General features: G+C 39.7%; 2 protein-coding genes across 5 annotated transcripts in view; one reads left to right on the forward strand and one right to left on the reverse strand.

Moving 5' to 3' along the window:
* Positions 1-6,882, forward strand: part of cdk17 (cyclin dependent kinase 17) — a 104,250-nt gene extending 97,368 nt beyond the window's left edge. Inside the window, exons 13-17 of the mRNA XM_062996065.1 lie at positions 828-933; positions 2,086-2,128; positions 2,223-2,313; positions 2,414-2,491; positions 3,719-6,882. Of these exons, the coding sequence (XP_062852135.1) occupies positions 828-933; positions 2,086-2,128; positions 2,223-2,313; positions 2,414-2,491; positions 3,719-3,756 (356 nt within the window). The 3' untranslated portion in view covers positions 3,757-6,882. The remainder of the gene's footprint in view (positions 1-827; positions 934-2,085; positions 2,129-2,222; positions 2,314-2,413; positions 2,492-3,718) is intronic.
* A 1,573-nt stretch (positions 6,883-8,455) lies between these two features.
* elk3 (ETS transcription factor ELK3) overlaps positions 8,456-14,877 on the reverse strand; it is a 34,497-nt gene continuing 28,075 nt past the window's right edge. For all 4 annotated transcript variants that reach the window (XM_062996097.1, XM_062996105.1, XM_062996088.1 and 1 more), the window contains one exon: positions 8,456-11,017. In XM_062996097.1, the coding sequence (XP_062852167.1) occupies positions 10,913-11,017 (105 nt within the window). In that variant the 3' untranslated portion in view covers positions 8,456-10,912. The remainder of the gene's footprint in view (positions 11,018-14,877) is intronic.

Genomic DNA, 14,877 nt, shown 5'->3' on the forward strand with positions numbered 1-14,877 from the left:
ATATAATGAAATATTTGCAGAAATGTGAGGGGTGTACTCACTTTTGTGATACACTGTATATACACATTACTTTTTTTCCTCCAGTGAATTAACTTTTTTAACATTTCTTTGTTTATGTATATAAATAAATACGTTTTTAATAAAATACACTTATTGACATACTAGATTGACATCTTGTCAGCAAAGCTACAAACTCTAAGACAGTTTTATGACTGACTAGCAAAAATGCAAACAATTCATTTACCTGAACTAAAGTCAGATTTTTTGTACCTGCAACCAAATTGGGTAATCTGGAGCTTTGCTGATGAAATGCACACTTAGAGTCTAGACATTACAGGGGACACAAACATCCTTGTGCCAGACACGACGTGCTGTGTAGTTGGAGGTGGTTTTCATCACCTCTCAAAATAAACAACAACGCCTTGAGCCTGGCAATAGCCAAGTGTAATAATACTATTAATAATACTAATACTGTATATATGATACAGTACAAATTATACACAAAACACAAATTGTCTTACATTCATTTTATTGCAGATAGTAAGAACCTAAAATTTTATGTTTTGTCTGATTAACCTATTATTTTATTTGTTAATATACATTAATTTCTGCAATTTAGACCTGTAACTTATTCCACAAGTTATATATGTCACTTATAAGCATACTCTGGATAGACTGTATATATACTAATGCTTTCTAAAACAGGACTGTTTTATATAACCTCATGTATTTTGTTTTTGCACCAACAGGCACTAAACATGACGTCAGCGAGACATTGTTTGCGAAGCATTGAAACAAAAACTCAGTGTTGTGTTGTTGTGTTGTAGGTACACCCACAGAGGACAACTGGCCTGGCATCTCATCTATTGAAGAATTCAAATCCTACAACTTCCCCAAATACAAACCACAGCCCTTCATTAATCATGCACCCAGGTACAGTCGTGTGTGTGTGTGTGTGTGTGTGTGTGTGTGTGTGTGTGTGCAGTGTGTATGTATGTCATCTGACATTCAGATAACCATGGATGTGTAATTATTATTCTGTATTTAAATTATATTTATTAAGTCATTCTTAGAAGAGGTGCTCAGGTGTCTCAAAGGTAAAATACGCTAGCTCACTACCGCTGAGATCCGGGGTTTAAATTTCAAGCTGCTCTCAACTGGTTGGGCATTTAGACAGACATGATTGGCTATGTCTGAGGGAGATGGCCAAACAGTCTAGCCATTGGGTGGTGCATTTGTCAGTGCTGGTCCAAGGCCAGAATATACAATAAAGAGGGTTGCATAAGGAGGGGCATGTATCTGGTGTAAAACTGTTCCACATCGGGTATTACGAACAGAATGATCCACTGTAGTGACCCCTAAAAATATGAGAGCAGTAAAAAAATTATAGTACTGTGACAGTGTACTGTCTAAGCAATTAAGGGTTAAGGGTCTTGCTTAAGGGGCAAACAGTGGCAGCCTGGCAGTGGTGTGGCTTGAACCAGCGATCCTTTGATTACTAGTCCAGTACCTTAACCACCAGGCTACAATTGCTTGTAGCTTGACCAGTGTTTGGCACTGATGTTCTGGCTCACTGTAAACCTTCTGTTTCATCCCAATGTTTGCTGGGGTTTGCTGTGCAGGCCACTAGGGATCCTCAATACCTGTTTGCCATACCCTGTGTTCTTGGACCACACTTTGTGCACTGTAAAGTCGTTTAGCAGAGCATTTGTTTTCATGAATAAGAAGAATAAAGCACTTTTGATTAAACATATTAGATCAATAAACACCAGTGCGAATTATCTAAGCTGACCAATAAAATTTGATGAATTATGATTAAAATCTGATTATAAAAGAGCATTATAAAACACTTGTACAGCTTTCACATGTTGTGTGTCCTTGTTTATTTAACCACCTGTAGCTAGTGACCATGACCTGTATTTGTGTGTACGTGTGTGCCAGTAAAGCAGGATATCCTGTGGAATGTTTCGAGGCTGTGCGCTTCCTTCCTCTCATTTGCCACTCTAATTTGTCGCCTTGCTGATAGTCACCACACTTACCCTCTGCACCCCCCTCCCCTTTCTTCTCTCTCTCTGCTATCTACAGGTTGGACACTGAAGGAATCGAGTTGTTGTTGTCTTTTCTTAAGGTAACGGTGTGTCAATTCAATGCAGTCATAACTGTATTACATATTTAATATTTAACTTTTTGGCTCATTCACTGTTGTTTATTATTTTTCATAGTACGAGTCCAAGAAACGAATATCTGCTGATGATTCTATGAAACACTCTTACTTTAAGAGTCTGGGTATGCAAGTACACACACTGCCTGAAAGTAAGCGAACACACACCTTGCACTAACAATTCTGTCAATAAACTTCATCACACACAATCTATGTTCCAGGTCTGTATTAATTATTATTCACTTTCTGCAGATGTGTCTATATTTACATTAAAAGAAGTGCAGCTCCAGCGGGACCCTGGCTACCGGAATTCCTCCTGCCCTGAGACAGGTGTGTTTAGTGTGGTGGCCCTGGGTATTTACTCAATACTTAATCCTCCATCAAATAACCAGTAAAACAAACCAGCATCAAAAGCATCGGGAGAATAAAACAACTAGACAAAGTGAAGAACCACCTTTAATAATTCTAGTTTAATTCTAGAAAATAATATTGTAGAAATAAAGAGCAGAATTAGCATTTTAAACAAACCTTTCTACATCTAATAAAAATGTTATGCCTGCCCACAGAAATCCCAATAGATAACAGAAAGGTAGTCTATAAATAGCTACAGGGAGCACAGACTTCCTTATTATTGATCGGTATGGGCCAGCAGCAGTGGCCTATGGATAAACATGAAGGTGCTGCCTGAAAGATTTCAATGACATTTCGGTCTAGGCGAGCGGGGCTAGCCATAAGATAGGAATAGGTTAAGCTTTTATCCAAAATGACTTGTAACACAATACAAACACACAAATAAGGGGTTGAGGACATTCCTCAGAAGCTTAACAGTGGCAACCTGGCAGTAGTGGAGCTTGAACCTGTGACACTTTAATCACTGCTTCAGAACCTGAACCACTATGCGACCACCTTACTGTATATGTAAATAATGGAAATGTTTATAAGGGAATTGCTGACATTGCTATATTAAAGCGTTATAAAGTCAATGTCTATAATTGTTTGTTTTCCAAATCTCATTAAAATTTAATTCATTTATTTATTTTTTATTTAATTTATAGTATTTTTAGTTGTATTTAATTTATCTCCTGTGACATTAACAAAATAAAAATAAAAATGAAATTTTTTGAAAGTATTTTTAATAAAAGCAAATTGATGACATAATATTGTAATATTAGTAACCTTTTATATAAATTAAAATTTTTTTTTTTTTTTTTACCAAAATTCGTTTTTCTGTTTTAAATTTTTAATAATTTCACCCATCCAGAATCATATGTGGCAGTGGTTAAGGTGGTCCTCCGCGGTTAAGATACTGGACTAGTAATCAGAAGGTTGTCGGTTCAAGTCTGCTAAATACAGCAAATGTAACAGGATCCTACACAGGTTAAGTTGGAATTAATATGTTGCAATGTGTCAATTTTTCCAATAGAGGGAGCAGTTAGCTCACTTTTATTTCTCGGTTTCAAACTGCGGTTTTCATCCTGCAGGAATTGGACTTTTATTTCTTTGCATTTAACGTATTTGTGCGTGTTCTGAAGTTCTTTTTTTTCTGTACTTCTACAGGAAACAACAAGAACAGAAGACAGAGTATGCTGTTCTAAACCTGGCTCTGATGAACATGCTCACACACACAAACACACACAACAGCAAACACACACAAGCACACATACAAGCACAAACACACGAGGTGGATCAGGATGCAGCTCGTTCAGCAGTTCATCTTGTACAGAAATGAGACTCTGATCTGTGTGCGAGTGTAAACGGTGGGTGTGGAGGCTGCAGCTCGTATCCTTCCTTCTGTGTCCAGCATGATGCCAGTCTGACCTCTCGACCCACCTTCGCCTCAGCTTCAGGGCCGTGTATCGGCCTTTCTCTGCTGTTGTGATCGGACCGAGGGGGGGTGCTGTAAAGTGTGGGTATATATGTGTGAGAATGTGTGTGTATTTATTGGAGGTGGTTGAACTTTTTTTTGCTGCTAACCAACTACTGTCACATTTTAACATCCCCGCTTACAGGCAGTCCTGGTTGCTGCAGATACATCAGTGCTGCCAGCAGTTTAAATTCTGTTGATGTTCTTATTGTTGCACCCTCATTTAGTTTTTTGGAATGTTGATTTTATGTCGTTTTCTCGTGGAAGCTGTACAGACTTCCCTCTCCATTCCAATCTCTGGAGCTCACTCCGACATTTCAAATGACCCCGAGCTCGTAGAAGAGTACCTCCTCTTCCTGTCTGTCAGTGAGCCGTGGACGAGCGAGTGCAGCTCTTTCAGGGAGCCGAATTGGGGGAAAAAAGTTCAGCCAGATGAGTGATGAGAATCACTATAGCATAACTGACTCGTATGTAAACAGAAAATAGATTTTATGGCTGCCCTATACAACAATGGACAAGCTGTAAGTGGGAGTTAAAAACACTGGACCAGCAGTAGTCACGTGGCAGAAATGACTGATAATTTGACGTTCCTCTCCAAGCTCAGTGAAAACCTTCTGCCTGGACTGAAGTTTTGAATTATTATTATTATTTTTTATTTTAGAGATTCTTCTTCTAACATCAGTGACTGTACAAAATGAATTATTTAGATCTCCTATGTAGCTTTGGGTGTGAATGTCAGAGATGGACTGCGTTTACATGAACAGTATTAATCAGATTCTAATGTAGCTGTTATTTGACTGCTAATGCAAACACAGCAATTCAGGCACAGACAATTGTGCCTGTTTGGGCACCGGTCAGGTAGATACCTGATAGCACCTCCTGGGATCCAAAAGTAAGTGCTTTAGGCTAGTATGTTAGACCGTTGCACAACCTGAGCACCCATATCACTCACTGGCATACACCAATACACCAATAGGACAGTTTACAGTAGCAAGTTCACATACTGGCATTTATTTAAGAGGTGGGGAAAAACTAAAGTACCTGAAACAAAACAACATAGAAATGGGGAAAACAGTGGCAGCAATTGGATGAAAGAGCTAAATTCAGGCCCCCAGGACCCTGGAGCTGTGAGGTACCAACAATATATTATGTACCACCATGCCATCAATTTTCAAGCATTAGGTTACTTAAAAAAAGAGTAAAAATATCTAGAAAGACAAGAAAATTGCAAATATTTACAATGTTTTCCATCTTTTTGACAGTGCTCTTCTTAAATGAATGCATACCTATGTATGATAGGACAATAAAAGTGTTGAGTTTATCAGTTGGCTTTTACTATCCACAAATTTGTTCTAAAAAGCTTAAAACTGCAAAAGTGCAGGTACAATTTTAGCTTCTGTATAATCTAATTCAACTAGTAGCTTAGACATCATTAAAAGGCAGGTACACATTTAGCAGCGGTGTATCAGTCATACAGTTGTACATTTATGTGCCATGGACTCTTCCTTCCAAGCACACAAGTATGTACAGTACTCATTATGTACAGTACTCAACTATTTGTTTGATTATACCACTAGCACCGCTTGCTTAGATTTTACCCAGAGCTGTATCAGCTCCAGTTCAGTGGTGATGTACATACAGTGTGGGTGTACCAGAGTTCTTAAAACCTTGTCTCTAATAATGATTTCTGGTGTTGAATTGGCTTGTTTCCCCCAAAAAACATGCATAACAAGGGACTGGCCAAGCTAAATTTGCTTTAGTTGTAAGTAAATGTGTAAGTGTGTCATATCTTCAATACACTGGAGCTGGTTAAGGGTGTGTTCCGGCTCAGCTCCCAGTGTTTTTGGGTGCTGTCTCCCATCATAACCCAGATTGGAAAGAAGTAGTCATTAAAAACAAAACCATAAACATGAGTAAGGAATGAATATGTGTTTAAAATACATACCAAATCAAATGTGCTTGGAAAGCCACTTGAGAAAAAAGCCAACAGGTAGAGGAGTGTTTTTTATTTATGGATGATTGATTCTAGAAAGGAATATAAATGCTGATTATTAATAGTCTACTGACATACTTGTTTACTGGGCAATTATAAAAAAAAATCAGTAGCACACTCACAAAATCTGCTTTTCTTGGGTGCCAAGGTTGGTAATTTGTCTACCCTGTAATGTATCTGTTTCCTATATTAGATTACTAATGTGCTTGTAAACCCATGAATGAAATTACAGTATTTGAATTATTCTGAACATGTAAACGCATTCTATAGAGAGCATGTGTGTATGAGAACGGGAACGAATGATTATGGAGATCAGACTGTACAGAGCCGTGTTGCACCAGGTTTGTGAAGATGAGTTAGTTTCATTAACAGTATTAAGAGAATTTTACATTTTACGAGTTACCTTTTGATTTGTCTGTGAATAATGGTTGGTATCTCAGTGTGGCATGTTAAAGTCCAACTGTCTTACCTTTATGCTTGATTTAATTTAGAAAAAAATGTGTTTAAAAAACTATACAGGAACAAAAACATGTGGCTGCATTGGATGGACCAATACTTTTTTTGTATACATGAAGAAAAAATTCAAGCTGAGTTTTTAGATTGGATAAACTATGTTGTTTTGAACTGACAGATGTGTTGATTAATATTGTAATTTTGCAGTTGATTGTCACTGGAACAGTGAGTGTATGTGTGTACAGATGCATGAAACGCCCGTCACCCACCCGGTGTCTCGAGAAGCTCACCTCTGTGGAACACTCACACTCTCAGTTCAAACCTTCGACAGAATTCACCATTTAACTCTTTCTACTGCAGATATTTATTTCTCTTAATCAGTGAAGTAAACATGGTCTGTTTCCTAAGGAACATGCTCTCATGTCTTCATTTTTCACTATGTTGCTATAGTATGTTCGTCACTAGGTTGCAGTAATGAGTGTATGACTTCAAAAGGGTGAGCAAAAATATCATATAAATAATTTTTCACAATCTTAATATTTAGTGGGTGGGTGGGTGGTGTATTGCCTTATAGCAAGGGTTTTATTTTCTTGGTGGCCAGGGTCCTTTTCTATGTGGAGTTCACATGTTCTCTCTCTGTCCACGTGGGTTTCCTCTGGGAGCTCCGGTTTCCCCCCAGAAGTCCAAAGACGTGCAGTCAGGTTAACTGAAGACAATAACATTGCTATAAGTGTGTGTTTATACATGCCTTGTGATGGACTAGCTCTCCGTGGTGTTTCCTGCCTTTCGCTCAATGAATCGAACCCACTGTGACCCTGACCAGGTTAAAGCATTTGTAAAGCAGACAATGAGAAAAATACAAAAAATAAAACTACCACCACACTTACTAGGTCAGGATACCCCACTAGGCTTAGTCAGTCAACTAATTAGGAAATTGGTTAGCATGTGTACTGAGTTGCAAAAGTCTGTGGATGTTTAAAGATCGATCTTATTCAGATCGCTGCTCCGAAAGTGCTTTTTAAAAAGAGTGTCAGAAGAAGCCCTTACTAGAAATTGTCGTTTGGACGACCAAACACTGAAGTGGAATATCTAAGCTGGAGTTCTGTGAGGTTTGTTTGCCATAAAACCAGCAACATCAGCCAGGTAACAGTTCCCAAATTGAACTATAGTGTAGGTAGCATGTTATAGAGATGCAGGTACCTCTCAAGGTATTTCAGAAATAAAGTTGGTCCACTATTAAGCACACTTAAAAAACAGCTTGAACTGTTTGAACTCTGGGTGTCACTATCACATAAAACAAATCTAAAACGCTCCCCATCTTCTTTCCCCAACTCAAAACCTTAACGTTACACCGACATTATTGTCCCTGAGTTTTTGGATAAACATGGTGGTGCCAAAAAAACCCAAAACTAAACGGTGAATGCAGGAGTGTGCTGGGAAAATGAATATTTATTTTCGAGTTCAGAGGGAAGTGTGTATGTTTAATTTAAATAGGTATAATGATCTTTCCTGGTGAAATTGGTTTACACAACCCTGTCAAAGATCATTAGTCACTCAAATAAAAAGGAAGTGTAATTGTTAGTAATGAAGTAGGTCTATTATATTTTAATTTGTAAAATATAATATTTATTTGTATTATTTGTCTGTGGCCCGTGTTTGCTTATTTTTTACTTCATTGGGCCCCCAACAAGAAAAGTTTGGACACCCCTGCTCTAACGGATTATATTGGAAAGGACGTCTTTTAACAAAACAATGCCCCAAAACACACTGCTAAAGCAGTCCTGATGTAAACCCTATTATTAAAATATGTAGAGACCGCACAATGAATGTACACCACTAGATTCCAAACACCTTCATTAGAAATTCAATACAAGACTTGGTAATAATAGCTGCCATAGATGATCCAGCTAGTTGGCCCATTTTTATTTGGTGTGACCCTGACCAGTATGAAGCATTGGTAAACCATGAAAATGAATAAATTCACTACAATCAATGTACATTTTATTTAAAACAGGAACATTTCATTGACTCAGAAAGCAAAAATATAAAATTAATATGAGAATACATTTGATTTTCGATTCCGTAATGAAAAATAACAAAGCCGTTACAACACTTTCTTTCCAATATGCTGTTGGAATTCGTCTATTACAAAACATTTTGATTTTATAAAGCAGGTAAAATAATACATTTACACATTCTTACACAGAGAAGGCACAGCCGGTCGTTTAAAGCACAGTGCATACAATACATTAATATACAATACAATACCAGACACGTTAAACAGAAAACCTGATTCACAGCCTTGGAAAGAGATTATAAAACCTAAAAAAAATTCATCCAGATGTTACAAAGATCCCTCTGATACAGGATGTCATGAGTAGACTCGATTAGCTCTTAGTTTCACTGAAGTGGAAAGATGTAGTTGATAAAAGAATCTACACTGGTCAAAGCACCAATGGTGGGACTCTGGTGGAGATGTGCTGAATTGTAACCAGGAATGAACATAGTGAAGGTTGGGATGATCCTAGAAGGACCCCAAGTAACAACAATGCAGGAATCCTAAATAATGTCCCGGCACGCCTGCTTGTCGTACACTTGGAGTTTATCTTTTGTCTTTATATGTATGTAATATATGTAGGGAAATCTAGAGCTTTACCTGTTCACACTGCAGGGTAAAATGGGATGAGTTGAGTTTTGAGTTAGATGAGTTTTCCCCTCTCAGTGTCAGTCTGATTGGTCTATTTAAAGATGGCAAGACTTACAAAATTTAGTTGATTCTGACTTTTTTAATTTTGGTTTGATCACTAATATATGTGGTATTAAACCTGACATGGCAGCCTTTAAGACCATGATGTGCTATTTAATAATTCTGAACAACTGACTAATGTAAGCATTTAGAAAAATGTTATAATTAGCCTTTAATTCATTTTAATGAGTCTGAATCATATAAAACAAAAAGACTGAAAATCCCAAAGACTTGGCACATTTTTACCCACAAATATTTTTACTAACATCTAGCCAGATTGTACATTTATAATCCCAATACTTTAATTGGAAGAAATGGCTCCTCTTAATTGTATCTAGGTGTGAGAGAATGTGTGCCTTGTCCAAGGTGTAGTCCAACCTTGTGATGGAGGGTGGCTCCACACAACCTTAATCACTCATTTACTCACTTTCTAAGCTGCTTACCCTAATCAGGGTTGCGGGGGTGTGCTGAAGCCTATCCCTGCATTCAGTGGGCGCAAGGCACACAAAAACACCCTGGACAGGGTGCCTGTTCATTGCAGGGTAGACACACAAACATATTCACACCTTAACACACACACATCTAAGGGCAATTTTAATATTAACCTGACTGGAAGCCGTTCAGGTGGCGCAGCGGTAAAATACGTTAGCTCACCAGAGTTGGGGTTTCGAATACATTGTATCGAACCTCAGCTCTGCCTTTCCGACTAGGCTGGGCTGGGCGGCAGTATGAACAACGATTGGCTGTTGTTCAGGGTTGTTAGTCAGATCACAGGTCCTCATAACTGGTGCGACTGCGGCCCCTGCTGGCTGACTGATGGCGCCTGCACAGGGCTGAGGAATAATGCTGATGGGGGTGTGGCCCTCCGTGCACAGTGCCCGTCAAGTATATAAACTCGACTCGTGCAGGTGAAAGATGCACTATCTGTACTGACTATGCGTACCGGAGGGGGCGCATGTCAGTTGAGAGGTGTCCTCAGTCAGCGGTGAAGGGTCGAATCAGTATAGAAAACGCATTCAGGGTAATTGGACACGACTAGACTGGGGGATAAAAATTGGGGAAAAAAGATTAACCTGACTGCATGTCTTTGGACTGTAGGAGAGAACTGCTCAGGGAAAACATTCACACAGAAAGGACCCGGATCGCTCCACCTGGGAATCGAACCCAGGACCTTCTAGCTGTGAGATGAGTGCTACCCACTGAACCACCAATGCCGTCCTGACCTTAATCAGTATGAAATAAAAAAAAAAAGAAAACATACAAGGAGATTAATTTGAGCTGCCTGTTTAAACATAGCCAAAGAGACCTCATTTGCTTTGTATTTCCGCTGTACTGGGTATGATTCAGCACTCCTGCATGTGTCTTAATCTCAAGTCATATATACAAAAATGTAATGAAAATGCTTTGACTCTGCTTTGAATGAAACTGTAAAAGTGAGGGCTGTATTTCCAAAGGCTTACTGGTGCATTCTTTGCTTCCTTTGGCATCATAAAACTCTACCACATGAGCAGTTTGGTATACAGCCTAAGTTCTGGTTGAAATTTTCTTTTTCTTTAATATTGCTGTTTTCACTTAAATGAAATGGTCGTGGCTTTTTCTGTGGTAAAGCTACCCACGAGGAGGTGTAGTGCAACCTTGACTTTTCAGCAAGTATTACGTGTGTATGTGGTTGTAGATGGGTAGACGGGGTTGGAATCAGGATTTGGGTGTACTAGAGGAGAGGAGGAGTGAGGAAGAAGAGGTTGAGGAGTCCAGGCTGGGGAGAGGCATGGGGAGAGGTCCGTTCAGCAGAGTCGGAAACTGTGGAGAGTCAGATAGAAAATGAAGATTAGAGCAGTTCCTGTGAAGCCGCGCTGAGCTGAATAAACATCTGAATACCCACATACAACGAGGTATTCATGCACTGTAGCTGGCTGAGTACAGTTTCATTACATAGCTCTTTTTTTAATGGATAAAAACACTAAAAAATACAGACATGCAGCTGGTCAGAGTATCTGTGCTTTTATTGGTTGAATCAGATTGGATCAGTCAAGTTAGTCACAGCATTAATCATGTTTCCATTTCTTGACTACTTTAGTGCAAGTTTCTTTTCTTTTTTTCTATTTATTTATGCATTTTCTTCCTTTTTTCTCCTGATTTAGTGTAGTCAATTTGTCTTCCGCTGCTGTGGATCACAACTGAGTTTGAGGAGGGTATATTTGCTGCTCACGCCCCCTCCAACACATGCGCAATCCTTACGGACCCCTTCTTTTACACCTGTGCTTCGGTGGATTCGCACATGAGGCTCATCCACTTTCTGCACAGGCGCCTCGGTCTGCTAACCAGGGTCCTTGCACAGCGTTTGAAGACCCCACCCATGTAGTCCGACCTTTTCTCACCCAGCAGACACGGTAGCCAATTTTTGTCTGCTCCAGGCACTGCCAATTGTGCCCGTTAGATGGCGCCCAGCCGAGATTCTAACTGGGGTGTAACAGGGAATACCGGGGAATAACCTGGGTGCCTTAGTGTAAGTTTCTTATTATCAGTTGGCACCATTTCTAGCTAATGCACAGTTAGCTATGTGCTGACAAAATCTCCATAAAATTGTGGTTGTGATGGAATATAGTGACATGTCTAACTGCTAAAATAAAAATCATTATTTAATTATCTCAACCGTCACCCCAGTTCACTTATTTGTACCTTGACCAGTGCAAGCTAGGCTAATTTACTGCTAGAGAGACAGCTTGTAAACTATGTGGTAACATTAACAATGTAAATTTGTGGTTATAATACAATTCAATTATGTAAAACACAAACAAACTGAATATTGCATTGCTATTCAAAGGGGCTGTGGTGGCCTAGTGGGTAGAGCTTTGGGCTATCATTTAAAAGGTTAAGAGTTTGAATCCCAGCTCTGATATTCAGCCACTGTTGGGCCCCTGAGCAAGGCCCTTAACCCTCTCAGATTCAGGGGCGCCATACAATGGCTGACCCTGCGCTCTGACCCCAGATTTCAAACAAGCTGGGATATGCAAAAAAGAATTGAATTGTACTGTACATGTGAATATGTATATATGACAAATAAAGGTATTCTTCTAATATGTACTGCCAGGATGTAGGCACCCCTTTTTACTAGGGAATTATTGGATACAAGATGCTCAGGTAGCACTGCTGCCTATTACATCAGCCCACCATCACCGGGATCCAGATTCTATACCAGCAGGGCGTCTATGTAAAAGACACAATCGGCTGTTTCTCAGGGGGTGGGGGTGTGACTGGCGCCCTGTCCAAAGTGTTCCTTCCTCATTTCACTTCATTTTTATCAGCCATGAATGATTTTCTTCATGAACAAGGTGCCAATCACCCCCCTCTCAGGGACCCCCTTAGGGTCATGAAGGGACCAGTTCCACTGGGAAACGCTGGATGCAAAGCAGGAATACGTCAAAAAGGGCGCCACTCCATTTCACCCCCTCAAACATAGCCAATAATGTCAGTGTATATGATCCCAGTAGTGGTGGGCTAGCATAATGGACTGCTGTGTCACCTGAGCGCTTAATATTTTAGACATGCATTAAAAAAAACTTTTAGCCATGTTAAGTACGTGGAAGTATCACAAGCATTTGTGGTAGTTTAAAAGCCCATCAGTTATTGTATGATGCAGGAGGACATGGAAACATTACCAGATGGTATATTTACAGATTCAAATATTGATATATTGATAGTCCATTTTCAGCATTTATTATCACATTCTCAAATGTAACCTTCTGCATTCGTTATTTAAACATTTTAAACCTGTAAACCATTTGACCCCTACAGGGAAATATAACTACACAAACAGTACCGGATGCCTGCTCTGAATGAGACACTCATGCACAAACAAGTTCCTAGTCAGCCCCTTGTGAACACTAATGCATCATGGTAATGCTAGGAGAGGAACTTCCTGTTATGAGAATGCTGAGCATACACACAGTCAGTCTTTTTCAGTTATCACCCCCTCCCTTCTTTAACAGGAAGCTGCCCCCCTCTGAATCCAGCTCGGAGAGGAAACATCTGTAGCTTATTTCCAAACCTGATGCACGCACACACACATATATAGATACACAAGTAAATCTTTTACTAGGACTCATGGAGAGTGTTTAAGCAGGGAAATAATAAATAGATGAATATGGTTTTGTCACATGGGCTTTGATTCAGTTTCCAGTTAGCAGGTACGTTGTGTAACTGTGTGCACGGTTTTGGGCCTGAATGATTCTAGAGCTGAGATCATCACCATACCTGCCTACTTTTACATTACTCATCACTGGTTAGGAAATAATAAAAGGGGTTATTGAGCACGGGACACTTGGAATTGATTTAAATGCTTGACAGTCGGATTGACCTAATATTCAAAGATCCAGTAAAGCAAAAAAGCAAAGAACTTTTCTCTCAAAGAAAAAAATGCCTGGAGTATTTCTATTGCAGCCAATCACTGAGCTATTAACTCACCATGTGACCAGGTAAAAAAAACTTCCCTGTGCTATTGCCTAGAGATGAAGTAGGATTGTGTGTGTATGTGTATTATAGTGTGGCATGGTGGAAATTCATATCGTTAACCGTCGCTAGCCCTGTGCAAAAAGCCGCCCTGGTTACCTGAACCGCTTCCTGTTGTGAAGTTGCTTTGTAAGCCGAGGGTGTGGCTGTATTGCAAACGTCCCTAAATGCAGTACAAACACACATACACACACAAGCATTTACTGCACAGACAGTCTCCCCTGAGCCAGAACAGGAAGTATCCACAGGATTTCCCCTTTCTCTCACATGAGCAGTGAAATATGACACCAAACTAAAACACACTCCCTAAGCAAAAGTATATACACATTACTACACACTGGTACTCTACTGGACACTGAAACGCACAAAACCATTACATAAGCACACACACACACACACACACACATGAGCATTGTAAACATGAAGCAAAATTGTTCGTTTGTCTGACCAGGGCTTGTGATGGGAAACACAGATAGCTTTTCATAATCACTGCTGTCAGTTTAAATACAGAGCCCACCAACATTCACACACTCACACTGTACACACTGTACACAAAGTACACATGGTACATTTGCTGTAGAAACTCTGCACTCTCACTGTACACTCAAGGTATACTGATTGTACATACACAACTCTCATAATATACACAGCATCACACTGTACACACAGAATTCACACACACAGTACACATACAGTTTACACACCATACACGCATATACAGTGGATTCAGAAAGTGTTCAGACCCCGTGACTTTTTGCACACATTATTGTGTTGTGGATTTCATTCTGATTTTGAATGAATATTATTGCCATTTTACCCATCCATCCACACCTAATTATCCATAATGTAGACTTCGTAAAGGTTTTTTTCCTATTTATTTATGCATTTTCTTCCTTCTTCTCCCGATTTAGCGTAGTCAGTTTGTCTTCCGCTGCTGTGGATCTTCAATTGCATTTGAGGAGGGTATATTGCTGTTCACACGCCCTCCGACGCGTGCGCAGTCCTAGTGGACCTCTTTTTTTACTTCCGTGCTTCGGTGGATTCGCACATGAGGCTTATCCACTTTCTGCACAGGCGCCTAGGTCTGCTAACCAGGGTCCTTGCACAGCGTTTGAAGACCCCACCCACTTAGTCCGGTCATTTTCCCACCC

This window comes from Trichomycterus rosablanca, chromosome 1, assembly GCF_030014385.1.
Source record: "Trichomycterus rosablanca isolate fTriRos1 chromosome 1, fTriRos1.hap1, whole genome shotgun sequence".
NCBI lineage: Eukaryota > Metazoa > Chordata > Actinopteri > Siluriformes > Trichomycteridae > Trichomycterus > Trichomycterus rosablanca.